This window comes from Colius striatus, chromosome 5 (genome assembly GCF_028858725.1).
Source record: "Colius striatus isolate bColStr4 chromosome 5, bColStr4.1.hap1, whole genome shotgun sequence".
Classification (NCBI taxonomy): domain Eukaryota; kingdom Metazoa; phylum Chordata; class Aves; order Coliiformes; family Coliidae; genus Colius; species Colius striatus.
This window is the reverse complement of record NC_084763.1, coordinates 10,751,487-10,774,980: the sequence shown is the minus strand read 5'-3', so window position 1 is coordinate 10,774,980 and position 23,494 is coordinate 10,751,487. Positions and strand designations below refer to the sequence as shown.

Genomic DNA, 23,494 nt, shown 5'->3' with positions numbered 1-23,494 from the left:
CCAGAGTATATATGCTAGTAGCCAGGATCTGTAAGGGAGACAACAAAAAAAAAGCTTTACTTTGAGTGTAGCAAAGTAAAGAGAAATATAAACTGTCAGTAAATGTATTTTCTAACAAGTTGGGGTTTTTTTTACCTTCTAAAAAAATACAGATTATCTTGATAAATCTGCAATGAAGATATTTCTATGCCTTTCAACACTGGTTTTGATCCATTCAAAAATAACAGCTAATCAGAAGAGTATTTAAAAGGGTGAAGTCAACTCTGGCACAGATAATCAACAGTATTCAGAGCAGTACTGAATTTACCCTAAGTTCAGATATTAATATAACCTCCTCTTAACTGTCTTGGTATGATTTTATTAAAAAAAAAAAAAAACAAAACAGAGCCATATCCAGCACATCCTTTTACAAGTTCATTATTGCTTTGTTGGAGATCCATGTTGACATTTCAAATGTAGTAGTCATGGTAGAAGGATTGTCAGATAGATAAAAGCCTCCTTCTGGTGATTGTTGACGGAGAGTTAACATGCAGGGAGGTGACTTAAAGGGGGATGCTTGAGGGAAGGAATTTGCAGCCAGTCATGGGTAGGGATGAGGAGTGGGAGTAAGTTGATGGAGTGTGCTGATGACTTGGATTGGGTCTAACATCAGTTCAGAGGAGTTCTGCCTTTGGTCGAGAAATGAATGACCCTAAGTGTGGGGGAAGGATGTTATTTGAACTGTCAGACCAGACTCAGTTAGGGGGGCTTTTGGTTGGACATAGGTGAAGCAGAGAAGGATCAGGGTATATCAACTGGCACTGGTGTCCCGCCTTTGTACCGTGAGAACATCAGACTTGTCAATTACTATTAAGGGAAGAGAGTCTTCTAAAATGCCAAAATATATACAGGGAAAGATTTTTTTTTTTGGTATTGCCTATTCTAAAGCTGACAAGCTATTTTCTTGCTGATAACCTGACTGATAATTCTTACCTTACGTGGCCTGAAAAACAAGTGATGCTCTTACAGTTCTGTCATTACTCTGTGAACACCTTACTATCATCTGACAGGTATCTGAGTTCTTTTGGGCTGTAAGGACTTGACTGCATGTAGGGTTGAGATTAAGGTCAAGAACATGAGGAGGCCTTGCTCATAAGCATATTCCAAGTTGTCAGCCTGTAGTCTGATATACTTAAGGCTCCCCAGGTTCAGCAACTGCCCACATCAGCTGAGACAGGTATTGGCTGAAGATACCCATGGAGAAGACAACTGGTGCAGACCAGCAGGGCAGACTGTCTGTGCATAGGGTGAATATCTGAAGTGGTAGAGAGATGGGAAGAACATAGCACTGCTGAAATTTCTCTTCTCTCAAGTCTTAAATTTAGCAAATAGCAAGATTCCCAGGTTGCTGCTTCTAGACACTTTATTAATGTGACCATTACCAGCTTACTGCACTATTTAGTTGCAAACACATATGATAGTTACACTTCAAATCACTTACATCAAAAAATAAGGCCATTTTGTGACATTTCATCTTATAGTCCTGATCATGTACCCTAGGGATTATGTTTGACAGCATTTTGCTGTAGAATTTAGGTTGAGTTGTTTCCCCATGTGCGTCGTATAATGGCATTAGACCTTAACTATTTCATTGCTCAAGTTATAATTATCATGTTATAATTTTCTTGGTGCGATAAAGGTCTTTGAGAAAGACTGTGAGCCAGCCTGAGCTTCATGTTTCTGTTACCCAGGTCTATATTTGTTATGCCGTAATAGTACAGCTATTTGGCTAATTAGCTGTCTATTTATCTGATTAACTCTCCTAAGAACATGAAATGCTGTGAAATGTTTCAGAAAGAAAACAAAGTTTTCCAGATAAAGCTTCACACTGTCTCACTGTAGGGGAAACTTCCAACCCCTTTGGCTGTGTTTTCTAAGCAAACTAGAAACTGCTGTGGAAACTCATGCTATAAGCTGGGTTCTCAGTGAGGTTATATTGTCCTAGAGAAGCATTGCACACTAAAAACATTAGCTAATGTCAGTGAGAAGTGGCATAAAAAAATTTCCTCAGGCCTTGAGCTGTAATGTTTCCCTTCCCTGTTTGTTAGATAAGACAGAACAAACTTTCAGTCTGCTGTAACAATGTGAAAATTGAATTTCTTTAGTGCTTACAGCCTGCCCATGTGTTACAGAGCTGAACGCCATAGGAAAGCCCATGAAGAAACAGTTTCCTCTCTCTCCATAACAATGCACTGCAAATAAAGTTTGAAGCCAGACAGCAGTGAAAGAAAGCCGAAATGTTTCCGTTAGCTAAGCTTCTCTGTCCTAAACACAGATCAAGGCAAGGGGTCCATGGGAAGTTTTCTGCATAGCCTATGTAAATCAGAAATCTGTGAAAGGATGAACCAGTGCAGGCTAACCTATTTCTGCTGTTTCCTAGCATTGAAAAATTTGATGTTGCAGCATTAAAGGGCTCATAGAATATCTGAAGTCAAAAGGGACCTGTAAAGATCATTGAATCCAACTGATGGCTCCTCAGAGTTACCTCAGGAGTCTGTTCTGGTGACTGACCACTCTCTCAGTGAAGAACCTTTTCCTAATGTCCAATATGAACTTCAGTAATGTTGTTATTAATTGTTAAACTGAACAGTACGCTAATGAAGCCAGAAGATCATTCAAGTCAGTCTTACTGCATGTATTAAGCTGTTGGAAGCAACAACAGCAAAACCAGTCAATGCAATATAATCTGTCATTTCCTTAGCAGGCCATTATAAAACAATTGGCATCTGTCTGCCTGCCGTCGGGGCTGTGAAGGCAGGCAGCCACCATCCTACAAAAGGAAGAAGTACTGTACTTCTGCCTTTATCAAAATGACAGTTCTGTCTGTTATCCTGCTTTTTTGACATCTCTGAAGGGATATGGCCTTGAGGAGAAGAGCCAGCTTCTTGGATCTGTCTGGTCACTGTCACCACCAGACAGCTATGTAAATAGAAACCTCTCTTAAATGAACAGAGGCTGGGAGTTGATGAAAGAAAGTTCATAGGTTGCCACAGTTAGACAGCAAGGGACATTTGAACAACACAGAACTAAGAATGTTCCCAGAGGAAACAGCTGTGAAATTTTTCATTTGGTTACGCAGCTGCTCAGGGTTTGTGTTCACTTGATCACTCACATAAAACTGGAGAACCTCCCAGATTGCCGAGAGGAAAAAGCAAGTGAAGGGGATGCTTCACCCATGAAGCACTTGCTCTGCTGTTTTGTGCTAAATGGAGGAGAAAATCTAACACAGCATATGAGAGCAGCAGCTTTGTATGACTGCAGCTAGCTATTTGATTTGCTGGGCAGTGCCATCTTTTGTATTTCTGTAAATGGAAGCCTACTGATGATGGCAAGGAAACAAATCCGTAAAAAAGCTGCATGTGAAGGCCACTGCACTGGCATTTGAGTTGTACTGGTGTAATATCACACCATCAGGTATCTCCAAGCATGCATTGATTTTCTTATGTTATTTTCTTTTCATATGAAGCTAGTAAAACACTGTCTGAAGGAGGTAGCATTAGATCTATAATTTTCTGTAAATACATGCCCTGATTTGAGCCTTGATTTTTGAAAATAAAGGAGACTTTGTCTTTCAGATATCACAGGAAGCAGTTAAAAGATAAGAATCTGAATGCTGTCAGACTCGTAATTAGGATAATAGTGATGTCTGATGGCCCTAGTGTTGTGCTTGCATCAGAATGTGAAAGGCAGATTCAGGTGTCTAAATTTAGGCATTTTTATTGTAGCTGCGTAACATCAATATCATCATAGATCTAGTGAGGATCTAGTCAACACTAGGACTTAGAGAGGTATTTGACCCAGCCTAAACTAAACATCTGCATTTAATCTACTGACACATTTTCTCATCAATTGACTGTGATAGGAGCAGTGACACCAAGATCATATAGCAGTCACTTGCTTTGTGGGCACCTAAAAGTGCATATCAGATTCCAGAGCTGAATTCCACTCCCGAAGTTTAATGAGATGAACTTGTCCACAGTGACAGAGCATAAAATTTTGTTCCCTGATGATCTGGAGATGAGAATGTGCTAACCTGGAGCCAGACACTTATTTTGTAGAACAATGAAACACTCTCCAATCAAGCAGGATAGGGCTGCTCTAGCCTTTTTCAATTGTGTTATTGACAGTGTTCATGGCAATGTTTAGCATGAGGAGAGGCACATTGTATCGCTGAAGAAAGTTGGTCTCCGTACCAACATGGCCCATCCTGTGGACCAGAGAAAGAGATAAGAGCAGTGAATGACACCAGGACCAGATTAATCATGTATGGCATGGTTATGTCACTGTCATTCAACACAGTTCTGTCTTTATGATATTCATACTTGTAAAAACTACCTTGAGGAGCCTGAATTCTGGATCATTTGAAATCTATCTTTTAATAAACAGAGAGGACAACTGTTGTTATCCAAGAACTTGGGCTGATCCCTTGACTATATGTTTAGTCACGCAGTATTTCCCCATGGTCTGTCTCTCGAAGCAGTGCTCTAATGGTTGTCTTCTTCCCAGTGCTGATCTGACTGGGGTGAAGTAAAGGAGTGCAACACTGCACTTTTCTGAATTTGTTAATTTTTTTCTAGGAATAACAGTGCTATGGTAGGCAATGTTTAGTTTTCCACCGTGCTTCATCACGTGCTTCAGTAGTATTTCTTAGTAATCCTCTTTTTCTCCCCAAATCTATCGTCTCATGATCTTTTTCATTTTCTTACAGGAGGAGCTGGGCATTGCCTGTGAGTTGCTCGAGTCAGACTTCCTCAAATGCAGTGTGGGATTTCCTTTCATGAGATCGAAATCAAAGGTAATGTTGTGACGTGTGTTTGCAGTGTGATGGTCTGTTCACTCCTGTCTCCACAGAGTGGCTGGAAGGGCCAACTGCTCTGTTAAATGACTGTGATTGATACTTTTTGTAGCTTTCTAACTCAGATATCCAAGCTTCTCATGGTTACAAAGGGTAGCTGTCCTCTTTCCCACTGGATAAAGGCAATGGCAATACCCTGTGCACTGCAATATGATGCTCATTCTCACATTAAACTGCATCTGAATTTATATGAATTACAACTGAAGTGTATTATTGGCTTTTTCATATCATGATCTACTGGTAGCTTTTAAAGAAGATTTCGTTGCATACTAGAAAAACAACTCTATCATAGTGTTTAGAAATTCACCTGGGTCTTTTCTGTCACTAAACTGGACTGTGCAAATGACCAACCCAAAAAGCTGAGATGATAAGGAATAAATTCAGAATGACTTGAACAAAATGAATCTGAATTTTTCAGAAAGTTTCAGATTCAAAACCAAATAATTTCCATTTGAATTGCCACCTCTTTTGAGCCATCATGATATTTTCTTTGTTTGTATTTTATTGAATGTAACATACTCTTCTGAAACATTTGAAAAGACTTTAAATGGAATGGAAAAAAATAAATGCAGTAACAAAATTCTGTCTGGAATGTAAGAATTTCAGTGATTTGCTTCAGAGTGATGTGGTTGGGTTATCTTGAGGTTTTTTTTCAGCAAGCCAGAGAAATTAGCGTGAAACTGTTTCACTTGACCAAAAAGTGGTTTTGAGTTAGGTAGAAAAGTTGTTGCATGGAGAAGTTGATGAAAGTCTACAGGGGTCATCCAAGTAGATTCCTGTTTCAAAACAAGAACCTGAGTTTTATCTATTATGATGGGCAGCCTTGAATGCTACTTTAGCTTGTGGCAGTTGCTCCAAGTCTCTATGGTGTGATTTTATTCCCCCAAAAGATCCCTTCACCAACAAGTTACATATAGATTGGTGCTGTGGTAGCTTTTGGTAGTCATCCCCTTATACTGGAAGACTCTTTGCCTTGCAGATGATCTCCTTGAGAAGCATCTTTGGCAATTCTAGTACAGGCTTTTTCATGATGAGAGAAAAATCATACAGCCATAATTGCTAAGATTTAAAAGCTGCTCTTCGGTAGAGGAGGCTCTCTTATGTATATCAAAATAGGCTACTTTTGTACAGCTAGGCCAGTAACACAAGTGTGAAGTTTGTGAATAAATACATTTTTGAAACAATATACAGTCTTTCTAAATACTGCTTTTTCTTTGTGCAGTATGAGTTCAGTGTGATCTTTGACACGAGCCACTTGTCTGGGCAGGAGGAAACGCTTACCTTCCTTGTCACTGCCCAAAGGTAAGGCAACCTTTGTATGTCTTGATGTCTTCATATTCTTTGTCCCATGAAGTGTGCATTACATATGCTTAACAGTTGTGTATTGAATGAGGTGAAATTGCTGGAGCTAAATGCATGTATTTTGATAGTATAGAGGAACCACTTGACACAGATTCCTGAAAAATGAGGTAGGGTCGTACCTAAGCTTTCTTTGCCAGGCAGTTGCAATTCTAAAGGAGAATTTTGTGTTCTCTCATTTGGAAGGCTCTTGTGTTTCTGTGCCCATCCCTTTGGGCCCTGTATCAAGTTCAGCTCAGCTGCAGTTGACTGTCAGTACCAGGCAGACCTATTTGTTCCAGCATTTGAATGAAATAAGCATGCTTGGATGCAAACCAAAAAAAGATAAATGCTTTCATCAGATGGTCAGGGATCTCACTGACAGTTTACAAAGTTGCACGTCTGGATTTTTTCCTTCTCTGGATTTTCACTGGGTTATGACAGACACCCAAGGGCACTTGGAGCAGGCATTGAAGTAGGGTGAAGCTAATTATGTGTGCATAGGGATTTCATTTTGGGCAGAATAAAAGGTGCAATGTGCTCTATGCCTCCTAGAATGATGTGCCATGAAGTAGCAGACTCTGTGGGTTATTCAGTCATGGGCACTCTAGGGGTATGTATGGGACTTGATGGTAGCACAGATGCTTTAACTTGAGCCACGAACTGCTTCTCTGATTTGCTGGGTGTGTGACCGATTCCTACTTCCAATTCTTGTGTGAGTAGGCCAACTTCATACCCTCTATGTCAAAATCAGGATCTTCAGCCTGAATTCTCCTCCCCAATTTGGTGACACCTCACCAACTGGCTGGAGATGAGAGATGAGACTTAGTAGTGTAGCAATAGCTGAGTGACTACTCTCATCCTCCCCTGAAAGTAAAAGGTGTAGATAGGAACAAGTTACCCTGCAGCACAGGAGGCTGATATGAAACACTGGAAGTGCATCAGAGGCAAGAACATGCCTTGCATGTAAGAGAAGTTTTGTTCTCTGTGAGAAGTTAATCATGTCTTCAGATCACCCTGTGATGCTTCTAGGTCAGGGAGATGCATGAGTATCTGTCAGATGGATGCCAGCTGGTGCAAAGATGGGTCATCAGTGCTTTAAATTTGCCTGGACAGCATTTTCCAGGTTGTACTGCTCATTTCTGTGGCTTGAATAGCACAAGGCTTTCTTTTGTAACCTCGCTCCTCACATTTCTGTGCCCTACCAGCAGGAAGGGTTAGACAGTGCCTCTAAATGGTGCAAAGAAATAAACAGTAGTTTGTATGCATAGTGTGAATACTCAGAGAGGTTAAGAGAAAGTTTCTTGTTTCAGAAGGATGAGCGAGTGGACAGATGTGTTTTGAAGGGTTCAGATGAATCTCCAAAGACAACAGTGCAGGCCCCAGCACTGAGAACTCTCATTTTCTCTGTAACTTTGGGCAAATTGCTCAATTCCCTCGCTGCCAAATAAGTGTAATGAAATGTTTTTACCACGAAAGTTGCAGGGAGCCCTGGGGTAAGATCAGAGATAAGGAAATGGAGAAGTTGTCTGTGCTGTGGCCAGACTGCAGTGAGTGGAGACATTGTTTCCACACAAAACTGGAGCTAGTCTGGCAGAAATGGCTGGATGCATAGAAACTATGCCATGCTGCCATGGGAAAGTAAGTATGGCCCTTCAAGTGGCCACTTAAGCCTGTCTCTTGAAGCTGCAAATTTGGCAGTAGCATCTGTAACAAGGGACTGGTTCAGTAGAGGGAGAGATCAGTTGGAGAAAGGACTAAGCATTACATTTATTCTTGTTGTTTACAAAAACAACACACCCTCTTCTGTGCATCCTGACATGGAACTGCTTTTCTAGAGCTAGATTCACCGAACTGTGTTCTACTCTTCTTAGTACCTTTGCTCCATTTCAAATAGATAAGCCATGAACCCTGTATGAAATTCTGCTTGCTTATTCTGCTCGCCACCATGGTATCTGAGTATTTTTGTTGGATGAGAAATGTCTCCTTTTTGGACTCTTCTTTGAGCCTATTTAGAGGAAAGCTTTTACTAAGTGTTTTTGGGATTTTTTTCTGTTTTCCCAAGACTGAAAGTTTGTGGGTTTTTCCATCTGGGCCATGGTTTTATTAACAGCCATGGCCAATGTGTCTGTTGCAAAAAGCTGAGCTGTATCTATGCATGTATGCAGCCAGCAGGCTCTATTTTTGTAAGCTGAGCAGCTCATCTGCATGGTATCACTTCAGATGTTGCTCCTTGATTTTGCCTTGCTGAATACTGTCCTCAAATCATATCTCTTGCTTTGCCACATTGGTTTGTGAGTAAATCGAATGAGCTGTAAGGCATAAGTGATTCTGGAGACATTGCTGAAGAAACTGATTATACATGTAATGTTTCTTTCAAGATTGTTCTTCTGAATTATCTCCCACCAAGTACTTGCCGCTGACCATCAGAATTAGAATAATTCCAGGTTTACCTGTGGGATGTGCGTTTCAGGAGCTTTTCCCAGACTTCATACATAAGCATGCACACTGAAATAAACTGCCTCAAATGAGAGATGATTGCTCACTTTTCTCTTTCCTCCTGATTTTTACCAATTGAGGCAACTACCTCCAAAAATGTAAAGTCAAAGTGCTTTCATTTTGGCAGCAAAGTACAGAAAGAGGGAGTGGAACTGATGAGAGTTTACGGCCAGTTAAGTACGAAGGTCTCACTTAAAACGCTGCTTGTAATAGCACCAAATTAATGCTCTGGGACAATGCAGGTACAATTCAAGTGCAGTTTCATTTATTGAGTCATGACCCTCTCTGGGGTGTGTATCACTCCCAAAATGCCACACAGCCAGGTTGGGAGGAAATGAGTCCTTGCATTGGAGCATGAATGTCCTTGTTTCTCACACATGCTTTATGTGTGTGCCCGCTTCAAGGTAAGCGAACAAATGTAGCTCTTAAAGATTAAGAGGCTTCTTAAGGAGAGCTGACATCACTCAAATAGAGAGGCTTGGAGGACAAGGCAGAGAGATTGTAACTGTGAAACCGTGTGATATCTTGCAAAGGCTGTCAATTTCCAGCTTGTTTATTTTTCCTTTCTGGCACAGTGGAAACATAGAACGGACTGAATCTCTGCACGATAACACTCTAATCCTGTCAGTGCCCCTGATGCATGAAGTAGACTCATCTATCAGTGGGTAAGTAGCAGTCACCAAATCAAATGAAAACAACAAAAATAATAGTAAACCTTACAGTAACATCTGAGTTTCTTCCAGTGAAAAACTGATTTTGTTTACATGTAGCCAGACTGTTGCTTTTTCCCTGTTTCCCAGACTCTGGAAATACAGACAGCCTCATTTGTTAACTGGGAATTTTGTCATGCCTTTCATTCCAATGCTGTACCTGGTCCTCTCTCCTTTCTAGTTAATGCTAATTAATTAACATCCCATTTATAGCAGATATTTTAATGATCATATTTGAATTCACGTGATTGTGTAGATATGATGGACTTAAAAATAAAATGAAAAGAGAGAAAGTAAAATCTTGTTTCTTAGCACGTGTCTGAGAGGATATGGGTGAGAATCACCAGGCCAAAGGTTAGGGTCAAATGTTGTGGGATTTTAAGGAGCTCAGTAGAGTCTAGCTGTTTGCTTTTCTGTTTAATGTCACAATCAGAGTTCACTTCTGCTGCTGTTCATTTTCCCACTCCCTCTGCTCCCTCATCTGTGAGGCCTCTGAATACCAACAAAGGAACATCACTCACTCTTTGACTGAAATACTTGTAGAACACAGAGCCGTTGTCTTCTCCCTGAGGCTGCACGTGTACAAGTTGCCGCCTTTGTACTCAGGGAACTTCCCTCCCACTTCTTGCATTGGAGTTAAGTCTAGAATAAAGGATTTGTGGTTAATCCCAACAAACAGACTGTCCTCTAGCATAGACAGTGCTCAATCTGAAATTGGAAGGCCTGGTTACTGGAGGTGAACTAGCGTCCATGTAGACTGAGAAAGTTGACATTCATTCCTAAAGTGGGAGAGCAAACCTTTATCAATAATGTCTTCAAGAGGCCAGTGTCTGTTTTAGCCACCATTTATCACTGCCTTCAGAGAATACATGCTGCCTAAATGACCAGTGCTGGTTTACATTAGTAGAAGTCAAAGATTCCATTGACCAGCATGATACATGTGTGGGAATAAAGTTACCTGCACCAATATGATTTGGCTGAAAAACTAGGGAAACTCAGATTTGTGGTCTAGTGTGAATTTTGCCACAGAAAGCTGATTTTCCATCTTACTGCGTAGAAATAAAATCCCTTAATTACTGTCTTCGGTCAGAATAAGTAGAAGATACATTTGAGCCTGCTCGGAGAAGTGAAGAGCTCTGTCAGACCTCACAAGATGATTATCAAGGACAAAAATCTCTATGTGGAGAGTACAGTCTCAGCAGCATGTTCTGGAAGTTTTTGAATGGTCTCATTGTTATAGATTGCATAGAAATTTAACTCTGTGTCCTTTGCGTCTTGATGCTTTGATGCAGATGGATTAAAATTTTATATATATGAGTGCTTTCATCTGTGTCTTTAGATCTGTTTGTCACCTAGAGACTGCTGCATGCCAAATACAAAAAGATAAAAATTGTCCTCTTTTCTCTCCCTTCAAAATGTAATTTTTTTAAAGCACAAGGCTTCATGAATTTATAAGCCCCACCTTACTGACCATACAGATTATTTCATCCTTTCTCATAGATAAGGCTTAGTTAATTCAGGTTTATGGAAATGTCCAAGTGCCAGGGAAAAGTTGGGTTTGTAGGAAGGCACAACCTTCCCAAACAAGCCAATATTAATAATACTCTTTGACAGTGAATTTTTAAAGCTTATTTTTATTAGCAATCCTGCATTTGAGTCTGAGAGCAAACATCATCCCAGGTCATAAATAGCCCGGAAGGGCTTGTCCCTTTTTGGGAGGAGCCTTCTGACACAAGGCCATAAATGGGAGGAATAAATTTGTCTCTTGCTATTTCCCCTAGCAATCTCTGGCATAGGAGGCAGACAGGAAAAAAGGAAACGTACCGAAACTGGCTTAAAATGCTGTCTCAATAAGCTCTGACCCAAAAGGGCAGCTGGAAAGGAAGTAGAATTTTAGGCAGTCCTTCACCAAGATTTATCTGAAATTACACCAGGCCCTTGTCTGAAATTACCCAACCAGTGAAGCTACCTGAGATTAGGAGGAAGCACAAAGGATGATCAGAGCACTCCTAGTCAGTCCTTTTCTGTAGGATGTCCAGGTACTGAGTTGTGCTTCCAAGTCTCTTCTGATAAAACCCTACTGCATTTTACTTTGTGATACATTTATAAGAGTAGCTGGGGAGACTTGGCCTGTGCCACTGCAATTGAAAGCAAGTAATATCCTCCTCTCCTCTTCCCTTTCACCATCTGCTAATCATAACAGTAGTGAAGCTCAGATGATTAATGAACTGTTTATTTCTGCAATGTAATGTAAATGGTAGATAAAACGGAAAAGTTACTGTAGTTAATATATAACTGAAAGTATTCCTATTAGTGACTGTTTCTTCAGATTAACTTTGTAGGGCAATGATTTCTTGTGCTATAGGAGTGCCACAAATCATCTGTGGCAGGAGGCCCTGGAGAAGAGGTCTTATGATAGCAAAGGAGAAAGAGAAATAAGTAGCCAAAAGAAGTCAGCTTGTATGATGAGATGTTAACCTTGCTTAGTTCAGATGCTGCTTATGTAGTCCAATGTTGCAAGAGCAAATCAAATCACAAATAATAGATTAACGTAAAATAGTCCCGTAGGATTTCACATGACCAGAAAGCAATTCAATTTGCCATAAATACTTGGAATTTTGGTGCCAAACACAGCTTACTAAATCTGTGCCTTGACCTTTCAGAGAAGTCTTCCCTACTTCATTTTTCTATGGTGATTCTGTGGAAGCATCAAACTTTGTTCAGTTGGAAAACCATGAATGTCTTTTCCAGTCACTCAACTTCACACTGCAGGTAAAACTGATCCTTATTTCTACTGCTTTCCTACTTGTCAGCACATTCTGGTTTTGTGTATCATCTTTGGATTTTTTTCCCCTGAGTATGGTATGTTCTTTGGTGCATGTTTCTGTACGCTCCTCAATGCATACTGGATTGGATGTCATACTTGCAGCATGAAGGGATGGTCTATTTCATAGAATCATAGAATGACTTCATAGAATGGTAAGGGTTGGAATTGGTTTTTCCTTTATCTGAATATATTATAACAGGAATTACAAATAGGGAATCTTAATTCCATAGACGTGAAGCTGCTACTATTTGTTTCTTATACTTTGCATCACATACTGAGTGAAAAACTCTAGTTACACAAGTGTCAAATCTTGGATGCAGTCACAGGTTCAAAAGGGAGGAGTAGTTCATTTTAGTGGCATGGTCATTGAGCAGAGGAGTGGACAACCTTTATCCATGAGAAAAACACCTACCTGTGCAAGGGATTCAGACTGACCAAATGCTTCTGCTATGAAAATGTTTATAGCATTAATGAGAAGAGTGCAGTACAGGGAAAAGACACATCAGAGACAGGCACGAGAAGGTTTCATTAAATATCATAGCATCTCAGTGTTATTCGGGTATTATCCACAGATTACACTTTACATGGCAGTTAGGTGGGTTCCTGATGTGGCAAAAGACATGGGTGATTAACTGTAACAAACTCTTTTGATGTGGCCAAAATGAACTTACCTCACTGCTGTGAGTAGATCTGCTGCACCACTTCACATCCTTTTTGACCACTAGATGGAACTAGGGAATGATAAATCATGCAGAGGTGGGGAATCATTCATTGTGAAAAATAGTCTTTTGCCTTTTTTCCCCTTTCTGTTCTCCTAGGCATGAATGCCACTCAGCTCATAATGAATAACACATGTCTGCCTCCGTGGACAGACTGTGGTCCAGAGCAATTAAGCCCCCACTGTCATGCAGTGCCCTTAGCTATTTACTGCAAAGGAGTGAAAGCAGGATTTCAGGACATTAAAGCTTTTGTGAATCAGGTTATTAATTCTTGAAGTTCTGATTTCATTCTTGAGAGTTTATAGGTCTTACCCCCTCCTTCCAACTCATAGCCAGTCATTGCTTAAAAACAATAAAAAGAGCAAATTTACTGCTACTTTAACTATATCAGCATTTTCAATAAAACAAAGTGATAACAGGTAAGGCAAAGAGAACCTATATACTGGCAGAGACACTGTTAGTCCTGCCCCATCCTCTTGTGTCTCATGCACACTCTTACAAGTCGCAGTAGATATTCTTTTTATATATAGAAGTAGAAAATTGTGCTGTCACAACTCACAGATCTGCTCTCCAGTAATGTGGTAAACCTCATAACTGTGTGTAGCAGAGAATGGGTAGAGTTTCATAATGGGCAAAGCATGGTTTGTGTCACTGTTTACTTAATTCTTTTTAATGATTTGACTGCCATTTATTAAACTTCTCCAGATGGAGAAAAGTAATAGTTTCTTAACCAAGAAAAAGAGATGATTTACAAAAAAAAATAAAAAAGGGTCTTTATAGTGGTTTTTATATGTAAAAGTCTATAGCTTGTCTAATGTCAATAAGGAAACAGATCTATACAGCATTTTTGGGGGTAACAAGATGTGCAAAGAAAATGTCTTTTCTGCATTAACTCTTATGTCTGATCTCAGTGAGGTAATGAAGGATTTCTTAAAAAATGTCTAACATGAAGCATAATGTTTGTATTTCATGCAGCATTTATCATGCTCCATTGTAATGGGATTTCTCCCCCTGCCTGTAGCCTCAGGGTTTTTGTAAGGGTTTGGCATTGTGAACTGATTCTCTTTATCAGTCAGACATTTCTTCAAATATAAACAACGTTTAAAGAGTGAAAACCTGTTGGTTTTGATGTTTGTGCTGTACACAACAACAGTACCGTCTCAGTGCCGGTAGCTATTCTAGTGGACAATGTTTTAAATGTACGCACTTCTATATGTCATGTTAGAAGCAATCAGGAAATATTTTTCCTAGTAAAAAAATGTAGATAGACACTGAAACTCATTTTCATTGAAATTTTTCCATGGATTATTTCTTTTCAGCAAAAACCCACAAATTTTGGAATTTTCACTGGATCCATTTCAGTGGTGGACTGGAAATTCTTTGAGTTTTTGTTGGAGATTTGTGGGAGGTTTGACAGAAAGCCAATGTTTTCCACTAAGAGTTTCATTTAATTGGAAACCCCAGAACTTGAATGGAAGTTGTTCACATGCATTTCCTGGCAACTCACTCAGCAAACCCGCAGTCCGGTAGTCACAATCATCATTACTTTGGCTTCTGTTCCATAAGGAAAACATATGCAGAATCGAATGCAGTGGTTACCAGATGGAAATGAGAATGTTAACTGAGACAGCAATATTTCTTACAGTCTTCCGGATGGTATTATCAAAACACTCCAAGACTGCTAGCAGTGTCTCTTTATGTAAGGTAAAAGTCTCATGCTATTTGTATTGATGACTGGTAATTATCTTGCAAAACTGCTTCTGGCTTGATATGAGCCATGCCTCAGGACTGTTGATAAGCTAAACCTTTGACTTCATCCTGACATATAGAAAAGAAGCCATAGTCTGCAGACATTGAGAAACTTGCCTATTACTTGAATTTTTATTTCCAGTTTGCCTATACTCCCAGCTCTGGTTCTACAGTAGTTTCCCATTTCTGAGCAGCCATATATGTAATTTTTTTTTGTTATATATTTATATACACCTTTGGCTTGCAGGTTTACAATGCTGGACCAAGCACTCTTCCTGGAGCTTTTCTTGACATTTCATTTCCAAACCGCCTCTCTGCCACTGGAGCTGAAATATTTCACGTTCAGCAGATGATGGTGAGTACATTATGATGTGTTCTGAACCCAGAGAGCTATTGACTGAAAGAAAAAAGGTCCAGCAGAGCTAGATGAATCAGTTATCTTTTTCTGTCTAAAAAAGCTTCTTTATATCTGTGGCCAGATCATCATGAGTATCTGAACCCCTCCAGCTGCTGACTGCTGTCCCTTACCCAGGGCAAGCAGCTGGTTGTGTTTCCTCCAGTGCATTGTAAAACTAGGTCAGGCTAATCCTGAAGGAAATGCAGAGAACACTTCCCTGAGTCACACCTCCAAAGAGGATTGAGTCTTAATCAGTGGTCCCTGATTAAATGGTGTATGTAGTATCTCAGGATGTGTTACCAAGCTGACTCATGTTCCATGGTTTTGTTCTGTAGCTATCTGCAGACACACTAGCTAAATCTCAATACATCCTCAGTGTCTGTTTTTCTATAGTCCATGTTATAATTTGCTCATTTTGAGTGTTCTTTTAAGAAATGTCAGCATTTATTAATATACAATATAAAAGACGTTTATTCTTTCACAAAATGTCTTTCAAAACATGATCTTGTGTCAACTACAAAGAAAATAAAAATAAGTTGTGGTAAAGGAGAAACATTCTTAGTTTTTATTTCTAATACTTCTTTATTCCTTTCAAAGCTTTTGTTAAACCACTAAAATACCTTCATTTATACTGTGGGGGCCAAGAGAGGGAAACCTCACTACTGAGGTAATTTTTTTTGCTGAAATGCAGGGTAACCTGGGAGATGGAACTGGCTCTTTGGATTACTTGAAAAGAAGTTTTATATTTTCTTTGTTGTTAGCAGCTTTTCTAGCCTTTCGGTTGAAAAGTAATACCATCTTTTCTGTGCAGGTAACTGTATAACTGAATCTGTGTAAATATAGATCCAATAAGACCCGTTTAAGCAGATTTCCAAGATTTGTGCTGTTGGAAGGTATAAATATATATAAAGAGATAGATATATATGGCTTACAGGTGAACACTAAAGACAGAATCACTGAGAAATGGATTTCTGGTATTATATGAGGCACCAGTATTGTACAGACTGAGTGTTCCCCAACTAGACTGTATTCAGAACCCACTTGGATGAGTTCCTATGTGACCTACTCCTGGGTGGTCCTGCTCTAGCAGAGAGTTGGACTTTGTGATCTTTCAAGGTCCCTTCCAGCCCTTAACATTCTGTGATTGGTTGTCCAGCCTAAGTCTTATTTTCCATGGGAGTGCATTTTAATGTTTTGTTTAGTCCAGTCTTACATGCAGACTTACATTGCCTGTTGAGGGATTGTGATCTATTTCCTTGTTCCTCCCTTGCTCTTTGTGTGCTGTGTGAGAGGGGGTGTGTCTGTTCACAGCAAAGAGGTGGTGTCTCCCTAACAGAGTTTGTCTGCCCAAAATGCTGGTGTCTCTTCTATAAACAGTCATCCTCTATATTTCTATATAGATGAGAGTGGAATAGAAAATACAGCTCCTCTGACTGATCAATTCCTTCTAAGCATTGCTTGTTTTTCTGTGTTGATTGTTCCAGAAATCTGTGCAAATTCGTAGACAGGACAACCTCTCTTTCACACTTGAATTAGCTGAGGTGTACACTGTCCACCAAGTGGACAAGGGTTAATTTCCAGACATATGTTTGTCAGCATTTCTACACAGGACCCCATTACACTGGCAGGGATAAGATGGACTATATGGTTTTCAATAGCTATTAGAAAAAAAGGGCAAAAACCTGAAGTCTTGCACTTTACTTGGTTTTCCTCTGTTGTACCTCTGATGGCCTACTTAAATGAGGCCTAGCTCAGTGGTGTAGTCCTGGGCACTGTGCTAGTAAATACTGGCAGGGTTGTATCCCTTTCCTCTAACACTAGCTTAGGTGTCCCCCCACATTATTTGACATCTGTCTTCTACTTTGCAGTTTGTCTGGGTAGAAATATCAAACTACTGCTGTGAGACCTGTTTGTATTTCAGGTGGAAGAGTGGTAGAAGGCAAGTATGGTTTTTTGAGAGATGTCTGCACTGTCACACCCCGAGTCATTTCAACCACCACTTTGGGGTATATGTTTGATAGGAGTTTAATACATGACTTTTTGAGCACCTCTGACATGTTAATAAATGTTATCCAAGCAAATCCTGTCTGGGCTAGTGGTTAACCCTGCTTTACAGATAAATAATTGAAACACCAAATGATTTGCCTGAGGTCACACAGGAAATTTGTCAGAGCCAGGCACTGAACCCATGTCTCCCAAGTCTTACTATGATAACAAGAAAAGCATCCTGTTTCCTCCTGCCTCTCTCCCACTGAGTTTTTATTGACTGAAAAGGAACTAAAGCCACGGAACTCTTCATTTTTGAAGGTTCAGGCTGGATATGAGGAGGAATTTCTTTCCTGAAAGGGTTGTCAGGCATTGGAACAGCTGCCCAGGGAGGTGCTGGAGTCACTGTCCCTGGAGGAGTTTAAGAGACGAGTAGATGTTGCACTTAGGGAAACGGTCTAGTGGTTGATAGGGATGGGACAAAGGCTGGACTCGATGATCTTAAAGGTCTCTTCCAGCCAAAATGATTCTATGATTCTATTATTTTTTCTCAGACCAAATATACTTAAACAAAAAACCTCTAAAAGCATCAGATTGGAACAAACTTTGGAAAATTAGTTTGAACAGCTGTTTTTCAAGAGCAATTTTTGTAAGCCTAGTCACGAAATATTTCAAGCTTTTTCTTATTTTGAACTTCCCAGAATCTAGACTGCAGTAAAGGTGATAGTATCCTTTCAGATAGTGCAAGTATTTCTGTTGTTAAGCCTATTTATACCTGTAATTCAGCCATTCTAGGTGGCAGTACTGCAGGACCTTTCAGAACAGCTGTCAGTAACACAAAGCAGTAGGAATTGTCATTTATCTGTAACTGGAACTGTTGATAGAGCATTTGGGGTTGGATTACATCATGGTTTTGTTTTTTAAAAGCCACTTCTCTGATATACAGTACAACAGTGAAATTTATGGGTGAAAATGCATAGTAAATGCACTGGAATTTGTCTCTCGATTACACATATATCACACAAGATAGTTCCAGGAGCTAATTGCCTCATATTGTGTCGACTGAACTAGTCTTTCAAGTACAAAAGAATAATAGAAGGGAGTCACATATGGCTGACTGGAACAGTCTGTATCTCTGGGAGGTGTTAATAGGAATTATTATCTTGCTGCTCTTAGAGGAAATGACAGCCCTCATGCTTCCTCTGTTCCTCTTGCTCTAAGCTTTTGGCTTTATTGTAGAAACTACTGTAATATTTTCTTCCAGAGAAATTCAGGTCACGAAGATGTTTTGACATTTAGAGTTCTGCCTTCAAGACGTTCAGTCACTCTTCAAGGGGTCTTGGGAGTTACTGCTACACTTTCCCCAACAAAACACCTAATAAGGAAACAAGTCAATAGCCAGAAGTAAAAGTGGATGACTGGAAAAACCCAAGTGAACTTCCTCCCTATCAGTAATTTTAAACTAAAAGGAAATGCTAGAAATGTTACAAGTCATTTTACCTAGGGAACTTCACCATGGAGACTAATTTTACGTAGTAGATTCTGCAACAGTAAGGTGGTATTTTGGAAGCAGATAAAACAAATTAGTACTTGTTTACTCCTATGTAGTTTTGTATATGTTTTCTTGCAGATATTTCAAGATGGATTAAAAAACATACTGAATGAAATACCTCAGCTTGTTGGTAAAAGTGTAGTGATAGGAATAGTAATAGGTGAAAACAGAAAAGAGGGTTCACTCAGTACGGTAAAGTTAGTGTTAACAGGAATGTATATTCTTGACTCTTCAAGCAATTGATTATGAATTCTTACACAAAGGAGAACAATACTCATTATACTTGTGTGTGTTTTTGGTTTTGAACTGAAAGATTAGTAATTTCCTTTGGGTATCCAGCTAATTTGGAGGGCAGAGGAAGCGCTACTTGACTTGCCAGCCAAGGAGCTTCTTTCCAGGGCATCTGAAAAGATTTTCACAATGGGAGTTCCTACCAAATTAACCAGGGTATTTCCTGAAGCTGTTGATAAATTAGCAATGTGTCCGGGATTACTCTGATGCTGGCTTTATGGAACTGGATCGGATTGTTGCCTTCCTATTTGTTTTATTTCCAGCGAAGGTAAACAGAATTATGAGGAACGAGGGACTAACAGTTGGAAACTGAGTTTGTCTGTTTGAACTGGAAGCCAACTGCAGTGCAAGCAGATGATCCTCATCCCTCCTCTGGAGGGACCAATATCTACAGGGCTGCCAAGTTTTTGAGACTCCAGTTGAGCAGTTGTCACCACAAAGATGTGCAATATTAACCTAGAGCAAGTACCATGTGTGCTTGTGGGTTTTAGATGGGAGCTATTGCTGCTTCTATTGCATGCATGTAATACATGCTAGCCAGCAACCACTGATTTTTTTTTTTAAAGAGCCTATTTAGATGGATCAATACTAAGGATATAAAGAAATGTGTTGTTATTACTGAGATAAGAATCTCGCTGGAAGGCGAGAAGCACGTGTGGCAAGACAGTCTCTTCAAAGAGTTTGCAGTCTAGACAATGAAATAAAAGAAAATTCAGAGGAAGGAGAGAGAAGGAAAGAAATACTGTCCTCAGTTTTCTGATGAGAAACTCCTTCTCTGCAAGTAAGTTTGATAACTAAGCACAGGAATGACTGTTTTAATAATTGCTAGAAATACAGTATTTTTAAATTGCTATGTTCTCTTAATGTAGTAATTGATGGAGAGAGAAAGGCATATGGAAACAACTTTGGAGAAGCACTTGCTGGTCTCCACTGACAATACAAAAGCCATCTAGTTTCCTTGGATCTGTAAGCTTAGACTTTAAGAATTATCTTCAGAGAGTGAAAAATGGTTCAAGCCCCTAGTTCCTGGTCCAGTGTTCCCACCACTGCTTGGTTAGAGAGCAAAATAAGACGCTCTTCTGTTTGAAAGACAAATAGGAGTCCTCCAGTTGTCCTATTATGCTTGACATATTCATTTCACATTTCTTTCTTCTGTCTGGGGAGGTGGGGGCTGGATGATGCCTTTATGGAAGCTGGGTATCAGTAAGATTTAAAAAATAAAGTTGCATTGGAAGTGAATTAACAGTATGGAGGAGGTGAAGAGAATCCCTTTTCCAGGTTGCCTTTTGAGTTACTGGCTGCCTGAGCACAGGACTACAGGCAAGCTTGTCATGTTCAATAGGGAAACTGTTCAAATAAACATTATTCTCTTTCTGTGGACGCTGAAACAGAAAAAGCAAAATGGAATCAGTCCCAGAGCCACAAGTCTTTCCTGGCTGATGACAGGTTACATTTTTAAGGCCAGTTTTGGGTAGCAGTCATTATTTTTCTTCCTGTAATTCCTGTAAGGAGCAGGAAGACATTCAGGAGAAGAGTTAGTTTGCTGTCTGATTATATGAAAGGTCTCAGGCTGCTTAAGGTTTTTCTTCACTTGGATAATGAAGAAGAAATCTTTGCAATTAAAAAAAAAAACTTAAATGTAATTTCTTCATGTTATTTGTAGATTGTTAGCTTCCAGAATAACAAAAAGATAGACTGGCCACTGCACTGCTTATGTTTAAAACCATAAGCAAAGGAGGACTGTCAAAGCCCTCTAAAGTGCTGGTGGTGCATGAGGGCTCCGTGATGCATATGTTGAGATTGTCAGGCTCGCTGTTGCACTCACCATGTGTAGGGGCAAACCTGTATGTTATTATTATGTAGAAAACCTCTTGTTTCTTGTCAGCCAGTTTAAAATTGTTTAGTTTCTGTCTCTTGAAGTTTCAGGTCTTGGCTCTGAAAACATATATACACAGTCCCTGCAAGTGAAGATGTAAATATTTGCTGATAGTACTTAGAGTAAAAAATAGTTTATTTTTTTTCTCAGCAGCAATTTATGCAGCTGATTGCCACCATTTATACAAGGATACTATAGGTATCTTTTGGACTTAAAACAAGGTTTATTTTAGCCCTTTGTTTTATACACACCCCCTGTAGTCTCTTTGTTTCAATGATGTTTACACACACAGCGTCACACACATGTTTTGGCATGAGATTTAAAGGCATAGCTAGATTGTTGGAATAAATTAGTCATTCCAGGAAGTGTATTGCACAGAAACCTGCTGACCTTCCTACCTGTTTCACTTTAATTGCTTCTTTCAATGACTGTTCCAAAACGTTTTTATTAGGTAGTTGAAGGTGAACCCCCAACTCCTCATCTAGAGCATCTCTGTGATGGCAACTGAATCTGGCTTTGCCTGGGAGCCCTGTCACTTGCACGAGAAACCGGTGCATCTGTCGAGCCCTGGATGGCCATAAGGGGAGGCAGGAGCATACACTGTGGTCTAGCATGGCACAGTTGCCTCTAGACATGTGAAGCAGGACCCTAAAGCAGCTTAGAATGAGCTGTCATAAACATATTCCTAATGTCAGCATGATAAAGCGAAACCCTTTTAGTGAAGAGGAATGTAGCTCTCATTTAAGTTTTTGTTGTTATACAGGAAAGGATGTCTGGTCATAAAATTAAGTTCTTTCTTGAGACCTTAAAATAAGAGTTAAAAAAAAATTAATGACATTTTTGCTTTACAGGAACCACCTGTGTCACTATACAAAAGCTCTGCCTTGGTTAGAGTTCACTGCATTTACAGTGCTTCAATATCATCTTTTGTGCATATTGCCTTGAGGATAATCTTCTCAAGGATATTGCCTTGAGAATACAGCAAAGCTTCTCAACATGGCAGAAAGCTTTCTGGGACTTCCTAGTTTGGAATTTTTAGGTGAAACCAGATTTGAACAAACTTTTTGACTACTTATATTTGCTTTGGTTATATCTTCTGTCAATGAGAGTGTTCTAGTAGTTGCAGAAGAAATGACTTTTTTATAAAATTCTGAAGAGAATGTTAGTGGAAAAGATATTTTGATTGTAGGAAAATAATTTTCTCTTTCAGGAAAGACTAGTACTATAAAAATCAAGATGATCTAAATATGTAAAAAATGCATTGTGATCTATATATTGAATCAGACCATAGCAACACTTGATGTGGTGACACGTGGCTTGATCACAATTAATTTTCTCAAAGTATTTTGTTATTGAAATTTTCCAACATTCTCTCCCCTAGAAACTCATTACCAGTCAATATGATGTGGCTAGTCTGATTCATATTTCAGGTCAAATGAAAGTGTTGCTACTTTGTGAACTGCCCATGGTTCCTGTTTTCTTGGTTGAATATGTGAAATTCCAATTTTGAAAAAGATAGATTATTTGCCTTTTTATATCAGTGGATTTCAGGTAAAGAAAGAAGTCTCGTGAAGTTACTAGAGTATATACATTAGTTCTTATCAAATTCATGAAGGAAGCAGGAGGCTTGATAAATTCCACAGTAGTCAAGAATTCACTGAGGTTGGAAAAAAATATATGGTAGACTTTTTGTAAGCTTCCCAGCCAGGGAATGAAGCTCCTACTACTGAAGGAACTACTGAATGAGAAAAGAAGGAAATCTACAAATTAGGTTTTAAGATGTTTTATATTTTAGTTCTTTGTGAAGGACTATAAGCATTTCATCCTTTCACCATTTTCCCATTCATGAAGCTGTTTCTGCCTAAAAACAGTAAAGGTAATGATTCCTTGAACATACACACCTCTTTTAATTCTGAATCATAAACTAGCCTTTTTCTTCTGTAAGTAACTTACAAGATTTGTGGCTTAAATGTAAATTTGGAAGCCAAGAAAGAAAGTGTTAAAAACAGTGGTATCTGTGTGTATAAACTTTGTCTCCTGTTCAACAGAGGAAGGGTTCACCCCTCCCCTCATCATGAATCAGAGGGGAAATAAGTGTCTTATATTGGATTTTCCTCCTGATTTTGAAAGTACATCATTCCAGTCTTGTGCAAGGTACTGGATAGTATCAAAAGGATTAATAAACCATCCCTTGGGAGATGAGAACTCTGAGGATATCCTGGAAACAAAGGATATCATCTGCCTAACTTAAAATACACCACCATGGCCACTGCACCACTCAGGAAGGTTTTATTAATGAGGATGACTTATTTAATCTTCAAATATCTACAATAGATCAGCAAAATCATCCTCTTGGAGATCCTGCCTTCACCGCCTCCAAAGATAATTTACAGCTCATCTTATACATCCGATACATTCAAATATCTGCTCTACTGAAACATCCCACCCGAGCTGTTTGAGCCCTAAAGGGAATGTATTTACACAGCCTCCAGAACTTTTCATCCTAACATCAACACAACTCACGAGGAAAGTCCAACAATTAGATAAATAACTATGGGATTATTTGTGGTTTATGCACCATAAGAAAGAGTGTAGAAGGGGCTGTGCTGGAGACAAGTAATGCCTAGGTGAAGAAGCACTGAAGTCCAAATGGTCT

The 23,494-nt window shown here is 39.4% G+C and overlaps 1 protein-coding gene across 2 annotated transcripts in view; it reads left to right on the top strand.

Moving 5' to 3' along the window:
- The window catches only part of ITGA9 (integrin subunit alpha 9), a 222,723-nt gene that overhangs the window by 156,838 nt on the left and 42,391 nt on the right, over positions 1–23,494 (top strand). For both annotated transcript variants that reach the window (XM_061996749.1, XM_061996750.1), the window contains exons 19-23: positions 4,748–4,834; positions 6,117–6,196; positions 9,307–9,396; positions 12,105–12,213; positions 14,984–15,091. In XM_061996749.1, coding sequence (XP_061852733.1) covers positions 4,748–4,834; positions 6,117–6,196; positions 9,307–9,396; positions 12,105–12,213; positions 14,984–15,091 — 474 coding nt within the window. The remainder of the gene's footprint in view (positions 1–4,747; positions 4,835–6,116; positions 6,197–9,306; positions 9,397–12,104; positions 12,214–14,983; positions 15,092–23,494) is intronic.